Below are 13,443 nucleotides of genomic sequence, written 5' to 3'. Positions count from 1 at the left end.
TTCATACTCATAATTCTTACTTCAAAATGAAATATATCACACTTGATGTACAGTAGCTCCTCAAAGTCTCAATGCCTTGGCATTCTGTCAACCAACTATGCAACCCACACTGTTTGAGAGTAAATAATAGAAGAACCTGATCCATACCAGGAAATCCACTGAGATGCAGAGGCTGTCGTTGCTGTTTGAAATAAAAAAGCACTTCAAACCATGATCTGGAGAGGTTTTACAGGAAATACTGAATCTACAAGTCAAATACAAAATACCTAAGATTAAATAATAAGGTAGGCTACACAGCTTAGCCTGCATCCATACAGTAATGAAATGCATATAGTATTTCACACAGAACATACATTTACATTCAGCCTCAAGTACTTTTGACTAGTGCCTTTTTAAGTTTCTGGATGCAAAGCAGATTTTTTGGAGCAATCCTACGAAAGCTAGGGTTGCACAAGAGCTGGAGAAATCCATCTGCCTCCCCCAAATCACATTCTGACATGTCTCACATTCAAATCTCCCCCCAAGGCGTTAGATGAGGGAACATCTTCCATGTAAACCTGGATACAATAGGGCCTGTAAGACACCGCAAAAATGGATTGGGAGTGCTAAGACCACAGAAACCTCTGCCGGAAACACGACTTTCTATAAATACGAGATACTCGCCTCAGCTGCCAAGTTCGTTATTTTCTCCCTCTCTCCCTCTCTCTCTCTCTCTCTCTCTGTCATGTTGGGCTCTGCATAGTTATATATACTACATCATCATTCAAACACTGGGCAATTGAAAAATAGCACAAATAAGAAGAATAAAAGCAGCGGAAGCGTGGTTCTTCTTCTGAAGGAACATCTCTCTCTTGCTCTTCCTCTGAGAGTGGGAGTGGGTTAGGGAAGCCCGGTACCAGGCCCCGATGCTGCTGCTGTTGGTGTGGCAGGTTTCCCATGCGTTCCAAAAATACTTTCGCACTCGCCCACTTTGGTCCCCAGCCGCCTGTACTCTTTGGTTCTACAACAGGGATGGGTGAGAATCATATTCAGCGCTCCAATCGTGATTGCGGAATGCCCCGGTGTTTCTTTAACCATGCCCCCAGACTCCTCCACACACACTGCACTCGCATGGCTCCCACCTTGCCCTCTTCTCTGCTGGATCCATGCTCGCAGCACTCTGACAGTCCAATTCTTGGGCCTGATCCAGCTCCTGTACCTGCTGTTACCTAACGGCTTGCACATTTTCAAGATAAATCCATGAAATATAGCATTGAATTTTCACATGTTCTCTTTATCACAATATTTGCAGAACTGATTCAAAAATGTTTGAAGAATGCCTTCACACCCAGATACCTGATAGTATGTTAGATAACAGTAGATTAAGTGTCAAAATGCAAATATCTACGTTATTTGCTTCACCAGATACAACAACAATCCCCTTAGACTGAGGCTCAATAACATCCACTACACAAAATCATTATCATACAACATGGGACTAATTGCATGTACTTTTGACCAACAGAAGTTAATAGGTGTACATATTTGAATCTCTGACTCATGTGCACCCACACTGATTTCTATTTGTTGCTCTTTCTCCCATCCAGTGACACCACAAATGTGCATGAAAAGATACAAACGTTATTAATCAGAATGCACTGTTTTCATCACTGCTTTATCGATGCACATACAGTCATTATGAGGACATGCGATGCAAACAGATTGAAACAAATAGCTAACAGCAGACATGTGAGGAAACAGATGAAGAATGTTAGAGCTTGCAGCTAACAAAAGTAACTATGGAAACGGCCAGCTCTACATTGCACTAGCTTCCACAGCTCTCTCCAGAAATAAAAACTGTAAGAGCGAATCAGGTAAAGACAAAAGATCCCGGGTGAACCTATTTATAGTGGGCCTTACATAACATACATAGACCTATGTTGGCTGAGGCAAGTTTGGTGCTCAGCAGCAAGCTTCTGGGGGGCAAAGGCAGGGTACAGAGCACTGGAGATGCTGGATCCTGGAGAATATTTTACAGAAAGACAAGTGTAAACAGCAATTAGGCCAGTGTGGACGATGATGCTGATGGCAACTGAATTAAGTAGAGGGAGGAAGTCTTGCTTGTTTTGATGTCAGGGAGAACAAACACTGTTACAGTGCCCTGGGAGGGCAGTGATGTCAAAGCTGGAGTTCCACGAGCAACATTGACATGCAGTGAGCTGATGGAAACTGACGCTAAAATGAACATTAAAGAACATTAAACAGTTCGTAGCCATGAGGCTCAAGGAATAGACAAAGAGAGAAAATAATGCATACGTCACAAGAAGCAGAAGTTCATAGTCTGTTTGCCTAAAAGCTTTGTTTGTTTGTTTGTTTGTATGTGAAGCAAAAGGAGTTGTGTCAGAAGAGAACAGAACAAACACACACACACACACATATAACTGTGTGGCCGCAGGACAAAACATCTGACATCTCCAGTGAGATGATATGAACATGCATGCCCACATATGCACAGAGAACCTGTGTGAGAGTTACTGTAATTTAAGAACAGCGGTCTCCTGGATATACAGCCTGCCACCATATCTTAAATCCAAATTGAGCCATTAGCATAATTATCCACTTATACTGCTTTAATTCTAAGTAGCACTCCATTGTAAGTAAAATGATAGCTAAGTTGTATTGAAAAAGCCTATTTTACACTCCCAAATTCCTTATTAATTAGCTCCCTCTAGCATAAGTTCCCAGTAATTACATTCAATACAGCAGTCAGTGCTACAGGGGGGTATTTCCAGCAACTATTAGACAACTTTATTATCACTATGCTGATGTATAATGATTTCCATCATAAAAATACACTATCTCAACACTGAGCAGCGGCCATTTGGACACTGCATTCACTACATGTTCACTGCACTCAATAGTCAATCCACTGGTAGTAGGCAATCACAAAATACTCACTATATAGAAGCTCTATTAAGGTTGGGATGATATGCAAATGAATACTCCCTGACTCATCTGTTTATTATGCAGTCACATTAGTTAGCTCTGATGCTGTTTGGCTATTATCCCATCACACTTTGAAAAAAGGGTCTTGGGTGAGGGGGATGGATTGCGCAGTGAGTGCTTTAGTCACACAGATTGTCCGCACTCTTCAAAGAAATAAATGCATTTTCGACTGTAGTTGTATTGAGGGGATGTGGAATCCATTTCCTCTGACAGAAACTGCAAAAGGCAGAGGATGTGGCTCATCTGTGCCCAAATCCCTTGATACCATGCTTTGCGTTAACAGGTCAAAGGGTCAAATGATGAGCTTGTGTCTCCCACGACTGAGGCTGAAGGCAATCATTGCACACTGATACATAATTTGCTAGTTTTTGAGCTCTAAGCTCACAACGATTCAATCAACTGAATTTCTCAAAATGTTGAAACCCTCTTTTAAGATGCACACAGGCATTAGTATTTATAAGTGTTGCTGTTAATTTACAGTATCTAATGTTCTGTTAAGTACAAGAACTGAGGCACATACTGTATATGATGACTGATAAATGTGGTGAAACTACCAATCTGTGGCTTCACAGCCTTTCTGCTGTTCTGCTAACTGATAGAAGCACTATTTTTAGCCATGCAACCTGAATGCACCACGCTAAGCCTCCAACTATACAACTGCACATCTAGCCCATTCAAAGGATTCATAACAGTCTAGAGGTTGGAACCCAGTGGTCAGGCACACAGACTGAGAGCCAGTATCAGTGCTCTCAGTACCAGCGTTTTATATCTGGTGTCAAAGTATTAATAAGAACACTGCCACCGTATGCCCGATGTGTAAATGTATGCCAGCATATGTCAAGGAGTGAAAAGAATTCGCCATCTATGTACGCTCCATGCCTTTTGATGTTAGCTAATTAAGCACCAAGCCCTTACAACTGCGCTCCATGGAAACCATGCAAAAAAAAGAAATAACTTGCAGCAGACTGACGTCAGCCAGAGGCCTTCGAATGTGCCATCTGACAAAAGAAAGAGGACCGGGCTGCTGTACTTAAGGTCACAGTGTGCTGAAGCTACTGTCTGCATTGACTGACAGAGAAATGCTGATATCTGTGCTGAACATGTGAGGAATTATTAACGGCAGGGTGAATAAAAAATACTGTAATTTCAACACTTTAAGGGCATTGTATGCAAAATAGGGACACTTTATGTTAATAACTGGAACCAGAAGCAGTAAACAAATTTGGTTTGATCGATCCACTGTTGAAGCTGTGCATTGGGGTTTAAATATTCTGGCTCTCTCAGGTTTCCTGTTGATGATACAGCATACTGTCCATTAAGCATTTAAAATCTAAATCATATTTTCTGGACAATATGCACTCCTGGGCAATTTTAGAATATTTGAAAGGTTTGAAAAAATTACAAGAAAAAAGAGCCATGCTGGGATTTCATCTATTGGCAGCAAGAAAAACCTTACCAATCTGGGATTATACTTATTACCCAACAATGAAATGTGCACACATTCAAAAACTACCCACACAGACGTGTGTACTCTCAGTACGTGTATTGTTACATGTACTGTAAAATGGAGCAACCAGCAGCTGTTATTAGAATGCATGTTTGTGCTCATGTATATTTTGTTCACTGCTTTCTTGTGACATATAATTCAATACAGTCAAATGCTGTTCCATACCATTGCATTAATCAAAAACATGGATTAATCAACTCTGTTTGCAAGGATAGAAAACTGAGTGATCTATTTTATTTGAGAGGGACTCAGATAAAACTTCCATTGACAGCAACTCATAATTAGTGGCTGAATAAGGTTATATTCAGAGATCACCAATTACAAGCACCTAGTGTGAAGGAGTGTCACTGTCTGAACCATAATGATGATGATGATGATGATGGATGGCTCTGTAACAACAGATGAAGAAGGTAATTTTCTCTCTTCAGACAGACTGCAGCTATAGGCTTAGATTGAGTCAATAATTTGCTTAGGTCAATGGAGGCAACACACCAACATTAAAAAAGTACAGCATGACCAAAAACTTATTTAAACCATTTATTGTTTTTTAACAAAACAAGACCAATGCCACAGTCAATGCTGCTCCCTGCCAGTGAAACCACAGGCTGTGTATACAAAATACTGCTGCTTTTAGAAGCAGTGACTTTATAAATGTTGAGCAAGACTGAAAAGAACTATTTGTGAAAGACTGTGATCAAACAATTAAATATCAAAATGACCAATCATTAAGACAGAGAACTGAGGACATATAATAGATTTAAGAGAAAATGGCACAATTAAAGATAATGACTCTTATTTGTCAAGTGACACAACTCGCTCATTTATGCACTTATTGTCCCAGAACGTGTGACAAATCTGGTAACAGTTCTTCATATATGGCATCACACGTCTAGCGTGAAAGTATGAACCTTCCCTCAGACAGGTGGACCAGTAGTTCCCTGCATTAAAAACAACACCTGTCTTGATTTTCCATATTAAAGATTGCCGTTTGAAGCTGTGAAGTTGACGTGTGTGAAGTTGAGAGGGATATGATTTCTTAAATGCATCTTAAGTGAAGCACTCAACAGTGCTTGGCTCCACGTACAGCAAAGAGTGGTAATGTAAGCTGTACATTACCCTTCAGAGAATACCTGTATGAAACCTGTTATTTTAATTAAAGGGCATGGCTAAATGTGGAATTGTGATCTTAAATGCCTGTTTTTCAGCTGAATCTTGTAATTACAGTTTTTGATGATTAGCACAGTTTCCACAGCCAGACAAGACATATTTCTATATCTTGAGACCTGATTATGTTGTTTCAGTCACATCCAGATACAAATGAAGGCCGATATCTTGAGATATAAAACATGAGATGAAATCTACAGTTTTAGTACTGTTCAGCCATCATTAATACTGTCAGAGCTGACCAGCCAGTAAAGGGGTGGCTTCCTTGGCCCTTGCCAGTGCTGTCATTGTACTGTTCCCAGATATACCCTGTTTGAACATACTGTCTATAAACATTATTGATAATGTTAGTCCTGAGTTCCTCATAAAGAGCAGCTGCCTTCTCTTGGTATGGCCCTTGTGTGGTGCCGTAGTGGTGGAGGGCTCTGACTGCCAAGTAGTTGATGTTAATCCATATCGGTCCCCTCCAGTAGGGGGCGTCATGCTCTGTGTTTCGCTCCATATACAAGGGATCGGCCTTTGAGAGTGAACGCAGACCGTAGGGAGTCCACAGCTTATTGGAGTCTCTTATCTCTTGAAGAATATGTTCATGTTTAGGGGAGTCCGGTTCGAGGATGTGCAGCAAGAAGGGGAACAAGCTCACATAACCTAAAGCATTGACATACTGTAGCTTGGGCGCCCTGCGGACGGAGCGCACAAGGCGTGCTACAGGGAACTGATGACGAGGTTGTCCGGGAGGTACGTACACCTTCTCCCGCTGCAGGGACACACTCTGGGTGTGGTTGCCAAAGTCACTGAAAGCACGAAGTTGTTCTGACCAGTGGAGCTCATTCAGCAGGTTGTTGTCACTGAGCACTTGGTGGGTGAGTTGGTAGTCCTGATGGGGCTCGCCTAAAAGCTGAGCTATACGAGCCATGATGCCTGAGGCCAAGGCCATCCAGCAGTGTAAATCCACGTGGCGCTCATCTGCTGATGGGTGTGAGGCACGAGGGTAGTCATCTAGCCCAGATGTCAAGGTCTTGGGGTTGAGGAATAGATTGGTGTCCTTGTCACGTCCACGCCAGCGGTAAGAGTTGGGTAAGGGCCCTGACTGTGTGGTGTTGTACCATTCAAACCAGGTTTTCAGTCTTGGGAATAGCCGTCTGAGGAAAGGCAAGGTTGGTTGAGATGCTGCCTCGTCTGGATTTGAAGAGAGCTGTTCAATGAGTTCCTGAAGACTTAAGAAGAGAGTGGGTGGGTTGGCATTCTCGTTCCGCTGAACTACAAACTCAGCTGGGACCTTACTGCGAGCCTCATCTCCGAGGATTTGCTCACGGGGGATCCAGCCCTCAATATTCATCAGGTCTATCCAGTGGGCAATAGCCTCTCTTGTCACCTGGGGATCCCACTTGCTCAGTAGCAACTGGTGAAAGCCCTCATCCCAAAGGAATCCTCTGGGAAAGAAAGAGCGTGATGGGACAGCAGTAAATAATGCGCCTTCGGGGTACAGGAGCGGATATTCATTGTAGACGGACTGTACCACTGACTGGCCGTAGAAATAGCCCATTCCACCTAACATGTTGCTGAGTGCTGCCTTGCCAAACTTAATATGTGCGTGGCTAAAACCTTTGCTCTCAAGCCCAAAGGTCTTCTCGAACTTTGCATCAAACTCAGCTTTCCTCTTCTCCAGCTCCTGAGTCATGACTGAGCCCACCAGCTGGTTGGGACGGGCGTGGAAGCTTGCCGACTCAAACAGAACTTCGATCTGAAATGGCGTCTGGACGGTGACTTGGTGAAGCACAAAGTCACTTTCTTTCCTTGTGTCGGTGGGTTTCTGTTGGTTTTGGTGATGTGGTGGCTTGTAGGTGTCCACAGCAATGTAATGCCTCTTCTCACCAGATGGAGGACTGTAGACAAACCTACGGTTCAGACTGTGCTTCACAATATCAGTCAGCTTCTCCAAGCCAGGAGAGACAGTCTGAAGGTAGTTATAACTGAAAAGACAAGAAATTAGTGATTACAATCCCGTTTTTTCAGAATCTATGAAATCTAAGCAGTCACACAAAATATTCAGGTGTAGTTTATAGTCACAAATGACCTTAACTGCACTAGCTATGCTTATGAAGCCTTAGCACACTGTATCTTAGCTTTTGCTGTCTCATGTTGTGCTGGTGAGTCAGAAGTGAAGCGACTGGTCACACAATGAATCAGTAAAATCAAACATTAAGCTCCCACTTAAACTACATCCTCCATTGACCTACCATAAGTCATAAGTCATACAACTCTTACCATTTCTATCAGTGCATACCTTTCTATTTTGCTATGCTGGTCTTCTTTGGCAATCGTGAAATTGTGAAATACTGTTGCTCCCTGTGAATGTTGCTAGCAGTGAGCTAGCAGAGAGTCTTGATCCACTCAATATAAAACTTTAGTGCAACAACAGCTCTTTCTAAAAGGTAGATACACACCTTTACTTAAGTAAACTGATGCTGTGCTGTTTCAGAAAAAAAGACTAGTGCCTTCATAGAAACGGTCTGCTTTTCTTTGGCTTCTCAAACTTTATTTATCCTACTATATATCACAATGTCCAGGAAACTGTGTGGGGAATAAAAAAAGGTGATGAAACAAAGGCTGAAAGGCCTGTTTTTTGCTGCCATCTAGAGGTTGTGATTTTCTTACCCCAGAAGTCTTGTAGGATCACACTACAGCACAACATGGCATTTCTACTGAGTGTCACGTAGAATGTTAAGAGGCCACATTTCTGATGCTGGGAATCTAGAGAGGTGCAAAAGGCCTCAAAACTCTGAATCAATTAAAGTCAGTGCAACAATGCTTTTTGTATTTTTATGCATGAGTCTTGCACTTGCATGCAGTTTAAATGGCCACTGTTGATTGCTGCTGAATGACAATGTCTTCTCACCTTTCTATCAAGATTTCTGTACATATGCCGCTTTTCCTGCTTTCACTGATTGATAGTTGTAAACTGTTTGGAAAGTACAGCATTGCTTTATAATATTTTGTTCATTTTATGAGTCATTTAGTCTAATTGTCAATTTTCTTTACTGCTAATACTGAACACTAGCGTTCTATGTTCCCTCCAGATTTCTAGTCTACTCCTTTTTGGGTGGTGCTGATCTTATCATTCTCTCATGCCTTCATGCATTTACCTGGCATATTTAGCGCTGGTTAATTCCCCGGTAACAGGCTTTCGGAACGTGATCTTGAAGTTGCCAAGCTCCTCTGAGAAACCAGTGATGGATGCGAGGCGGTCTCTCTCTTCCACGTGAGCCTCCAGTGAGCCCTGTGTATCAGCTGCTGCATAGAACATCAGGGAGATAACCGGCGCTTGAGGGGCAGAGCTCTGGTGGGGGGAAAAAATAAATCAGCATCCTACAATGATCCAAACTTAAAATCATTAAACTGAAATCATTAGATATTGCTTTCACAGATATTGTAAGTTTTGACCACATAAAATACAACAATTTTGGTCATGTGAAGGAACATCTGCATATATAGTAAGGCTGAATAAACAGTCAGCACTTACATGCTGTTTGGCAGTGACCCTCCAGGTCCAGTCTCCTCCATGATCCCCTCCCATCCTCTTGACAAACTCTGTGGTCAGTGTGAAACCATTGTCTCGGATTTCCTGGACACCAAAGCTAATCCCGTCATGCATCAGCCAGCCATAGCCTTGCAAACGATCTCCCTGCTCACAAGTGTGCCTCAGGTTCACGTCTATGTCAGAAAACTGACGCATCCACATCATACCTGAGGAGATACAATAAAGCAAGTAAATAAATTTGCTGGTACAGCACAGAGGATGCACAAATAGATATGCATCAAATGATGTGGGAAAGAGTAACAGTTTCACATAAAAGGTAAGTCCCAAAACTCGCTGGCAACGTGCAGTAAGTTACCAGCCAACTGGGTTTTGAGAACAGCAGTACATAATTATAGGTGCTTACTTAATACTGGAAATTGTAGTGCACTTTTTGTTGTCATCTAATCAACAACAAGAGTTATCCAAATTGGCTGCTAGAATGTACAATCAAAACTGCGGCCAAAATTTACCTGAATTTAGAAAGTGTCTGGGCTTATTTCCCACTAGTAGTGCAATTTAACAATGAAGATTTGATTAATGCAATAATGTAAATATTTTGTAAAAGCAAACTATTATAATTAAATACGAGGGGAAAACTATTCTAAAACAGAATTTAAATTGTGTTATTTATGTAAATGTTGACATGTAAACAAGTAAAGTATCTATGAAACATAACTGTGTAAGCTGGTAATCAGAGTCTTAAAGGAGAACTCCACTGATTTAACATTGCACTCCTGTAACATTGTGGGACTCATGGTGGACAGTTTAAAAAAAAGGGATCAAAATCGATGCAGCAGGATTAGAAATAGCATTTTTTTTTTTATCCCATGCGTTCTTCTTTCCTATCAAAAACCTGCCATCCACATTACCCACAGAAAGTTTTTTTAAAAGAAATATTTTTTATATATATAAAAAAGAAATATTATTATATTACATATCATTTTATACACATTTCAATCATTCAAAATGCAGCCTGACCCTGACACATTTTGAATCTTTGGAAACCTTGGGATCTTCACTAGAATTTAAAATAGTTCTGTGGGCTGCACAGGAGGAGTTTGTAATGACGGACCCACCTGGAGGTCAGTTGGGTTTAAGAGGTTAAATACAAGGGTTTTTTCATGGTCTTAATCTTTTGAACTCATTAGTACTAGGTGCCTGAGTGAAATAAACAATGCATACCTCAACCTGCAAACAGACGTGTTGTTTCTCTAGAATTTTGACAAACATTCTGGAGAAAATATGGTCAAATCATATATCAAGATATTGAGTCATAAATATTTGATTAAATATTTAGATTCTGTCAGTATCATCCAGCCCTACTCATACCCTACTAAAATCACAGGTTATGCCCCATCTGCACAATATTACAGAAATACTGTATGTCCATGCCAGTTTTTTCTTTAACCTTTAGCCTCAGTTTGACTATGAATGGGTCAGCACACCTGTCACCATTGACCTCGGACTCCTGGTTTTCATGCCAAAGTAGACCTGAGGTCTGTATGAGCCCCAGAACCTCTCCGGAGAAACCTTGGCACTGCTGCAATTGGCGTCCTGGACAGGAGACGAAGGGTGCAGGGTCACCACCCGTTTGGCCAGGGTGGACCGCATGTAGAGAGCATAAAAGAACCAGATCAGGCTGAATATACAAAGGCCGATAGAGATGTTGATGAACACTTTGCCAATATCGACTTTCTTTTTCTTCTCCTTGCGGTGAAACGTAGCGGGCTTCTCATCTTTCCTTGGTAGGGGAGCAGCTTCACCAGTTACCACCCTCTTCCTCTGCCTGCCCATCCTGCCCTTCTGAAGCTGGAAACAAGAAGAGATTCATATGCACTTGTCAACGAACCATTTTATAAATCTGCACATATAGCAAATACAACATATAGTATCCAATAACTTCTTAACCTTATAAATCCCATATGTTGACTACCTGATTGTGGCACAAAACACCTTTTAAATGAAATGAATTACAAGCAGCTTTCAAGCTCTTTCATGCCCCGTGGAAATTTTAAAGCTTTATTATCTAATGTTTTTTCCTGATTCTTATAATTGTTAATCATTCTATTTGTCACCCGGTTGTTGACTGTTTGACATACAATACTTTAGGGGTGCAACTACAAGTCATTTTCATTATCGATTAATCTGTCGGTTATTTTCTCAATTAATCGATTCATTGTTTGGTCTAAAAATATCAGAAAATGGTGAAAAATGTCCATCACTATTTCCAAAAGCCCAAGATAATGTCCTCAAATGTCTAATTTTGTCCTGACCAACAGTCCACAACCGAAAGATATTCAGTTTACTGTCATAGAAGACTGAAGAAACCAGAAAATAATCGCATTTCAGAAGCTGGAATCAGATAATTTGGATATTTTTTTCTTAAAAAATGACTCCAACAATAAACCGATTATCAAAATAGTTGGCGATTAGTTTAATAGTTGACAACCAATCGATTAATTGACTGATTGTTGCAGCTCTATACTTTTTATTTGAAATGCACTTATAATTGATAGCTTATTAGACACATCTAACTAAAACTAATAATTCAGTCTAACACAAGAGCCCTGCAATAAATCCCACCTTCACAAAGATCAGGTTCAGTTTTTGTTGAAGATGTGAGAGAGGTGTCGTTTCATGTTTATCATCATTTTGGAGGCAAAGAGGTGTTTCAGATTTTTAGTCTACCCTCATTGATATGAGAGGGAGAAAAACTCAAGGGTCTAAGGACAGAGGCTGAGGTATGCTGAACAGATTGTAAAGCCCTTTGAGGCAAAATTGTGATTTTCTGGGGGGCTATATAAATAAAATTGATTTAAAATGACTTTCTTGTGTGCCAGCTGGTTGTTTGGTTGAATGACATTAGCAGGTTTTTTTGTTTTCAGGTCTGAGACCACAATCTCAATGAGACTGCCTGCCTAAAAATACTTCAGTCCACTTGATTAAGCAAATTATCAATCAACAAATCATTATCAATTAATATTATGTCAATCAACTAATCAATTAACAGTTTCACCTGTAATAACAATGTCCACTTTCCATTAATACTGCTTTAGAGAGGTGTTCATTCAACTTTAGGGTCATTTTGGAGTTTGTGGTGCATCTGGATTGTACTGGTTATACTGACAGGTGTTTCTTTTATTTTGTCCATTTTATTTAGATTAATTAGGCAGGACTCATTGCAGGGCTGTTGTTTGTTACACTGCATTAGTTTTAGGTACCTAATAATGACCTGACAACATTTCATTAACCAAAGCAGGGGGAAATATTGTCACAGGAAGATGCATATATTATAGAATCCGGATATACTTATGATAACATTTATCTGATAAAATTCGTCCTCATCATTGCTGTTGTGGCTCTTTGGTAGCCTCCTGTAATGTTAAGTTCACGTCATCTTAGGCTAAAAAAAGCAATCTAGCTATCGTTAACCTTGCATGGCATATCATGGCAGACTGGGCAGTTTGACGGCGCCGACCACTTTATAAATCAACCTCAGCCTATGTGCATTGTGTTTCAAATGTAAATATCTATCCCAGACACTTGTTTTAACCAGAACAGGCTGGGTTGCCACTAACATAACCGGTAATGCAACGTTTCGTGCAGGCTGCACACTACTCGCTGGTAGTGCCGTAATGCTAATTAACGTTACTTTTAGCGAAACCGACCGGCTGTCACGATATAATATGTCAGCTAATAAAATATGGTGCCGAATCGTAGTTCCACCTAAATGTTCATTGAGCAAAAGGCTACTGACCTGTGAAAATACCAGACTCTCAGCTGCTCATTATCCGTTGCTAGCTCACTAGCCACTTCCTGGTTAATACTCGCTTCCACTGACGTGTACTCCGCTCCCGAGTGCACGTGGGTGTGACACCATCAACTCAACTGCTACTAAATGAAATGAATATAAAATACCAGTGGTGGAAAAGTAACTAAGTACATTTACTCAATTATTGTACTTAAGTACAATTTTGAAGTACTTGTGCTTATTTGAGTGTTTCCATTTATTGCTACTTTATACTTCCACTTCACTACATTTCAGAGGGAAATACGTAATTTTTACTCCACTATATGTATTTAACAGCTTTAGTTACTTTTCAGATGAAGATTTGACACAATGGATAATATAAAATACAACACATTGGTAAAGATTAAACCAGTTTCCAACCTTTTTGGTTTTTGACGTCTTACAAAAAGCAGTGTG

General features: G+C 40.7%; 1 protein-coding gene across 1 annotated transcript; it reads right to left on the bottom strand.

Moving 5' to 3' along the window:
• Window positions 1-5,016: 5,016 nt before the first annotated feature.
• On the bottom strand, window positions 5,017-13,101 carry mogs (mannosyl-oligosaccharide glucosidase). Its single transcript, XM_042399280.1, has 5 exons — window positions 12,994-13,101; window positions 10,682-11,045; window positions 9,180-9,403; window positions 8,803-8,996; window positions 5,017-7,629 (listed from the first exon to the last, which is right to left on the bottom strand). The coding sequence occupies exons 2-5, from the start codon at window positions 11,028-11,030 to the stop codon at window positions 5,859-5,861; spliced, it is 2,538 nt and encodes an 845-aa protein (XP_042255214.1). The 5' UTR covers window positions 11,031-11,045; window positions 12,994-13,101; the 3' UTR covers window positions 5,017-5,858.
• Between the last annotated feature and the right edge of the window lie 342 nt (window positions 13,102-13,443).

Source organism: Thunnus maccoyii, chromosome 2 (assembly GCF_910596095.1).
Source record: "Thunnus maccoyii chromosome 2, fThuMac1.1, whole genome shotgun sequence".
Classification (NCBI taxonomy): domain Eukaryota; kingdom Metazoa; phylum Chordata; class Actinopteri; order Scombriformes; family Scombridae; genus Thunnus; species Thunnus maccoyii.
The sequence above is the reverse complement of the archived record's forward strand: the minus strand, read 5'-3'. Positions and strand labels throughout refer to the sequence as shown.

Coding starts and splice junctions, on each gene's coding strand:
- mogs (XM_042399280.1), bottom strand. CDS start 11,030: ATGGGCAGGCAGAGGAAGAGGGTGGTAACTGGTGAAGCTGCTCCCCTA. Junction 8,997..9,179: donor GGGTCACTGCCAAACAGCAT/GTAAGTGCTGAC, acceptor TCCCCCCACCAG/AGCTCTGCCCCTCAAGCGCC. Junction 7,630..8,802: donor ACCAGCGCTAAATATGCCAG/GTAAATGCATGA, acceptor TTGTCTTTTCAG/TTATAACTACCTTCAGACTG.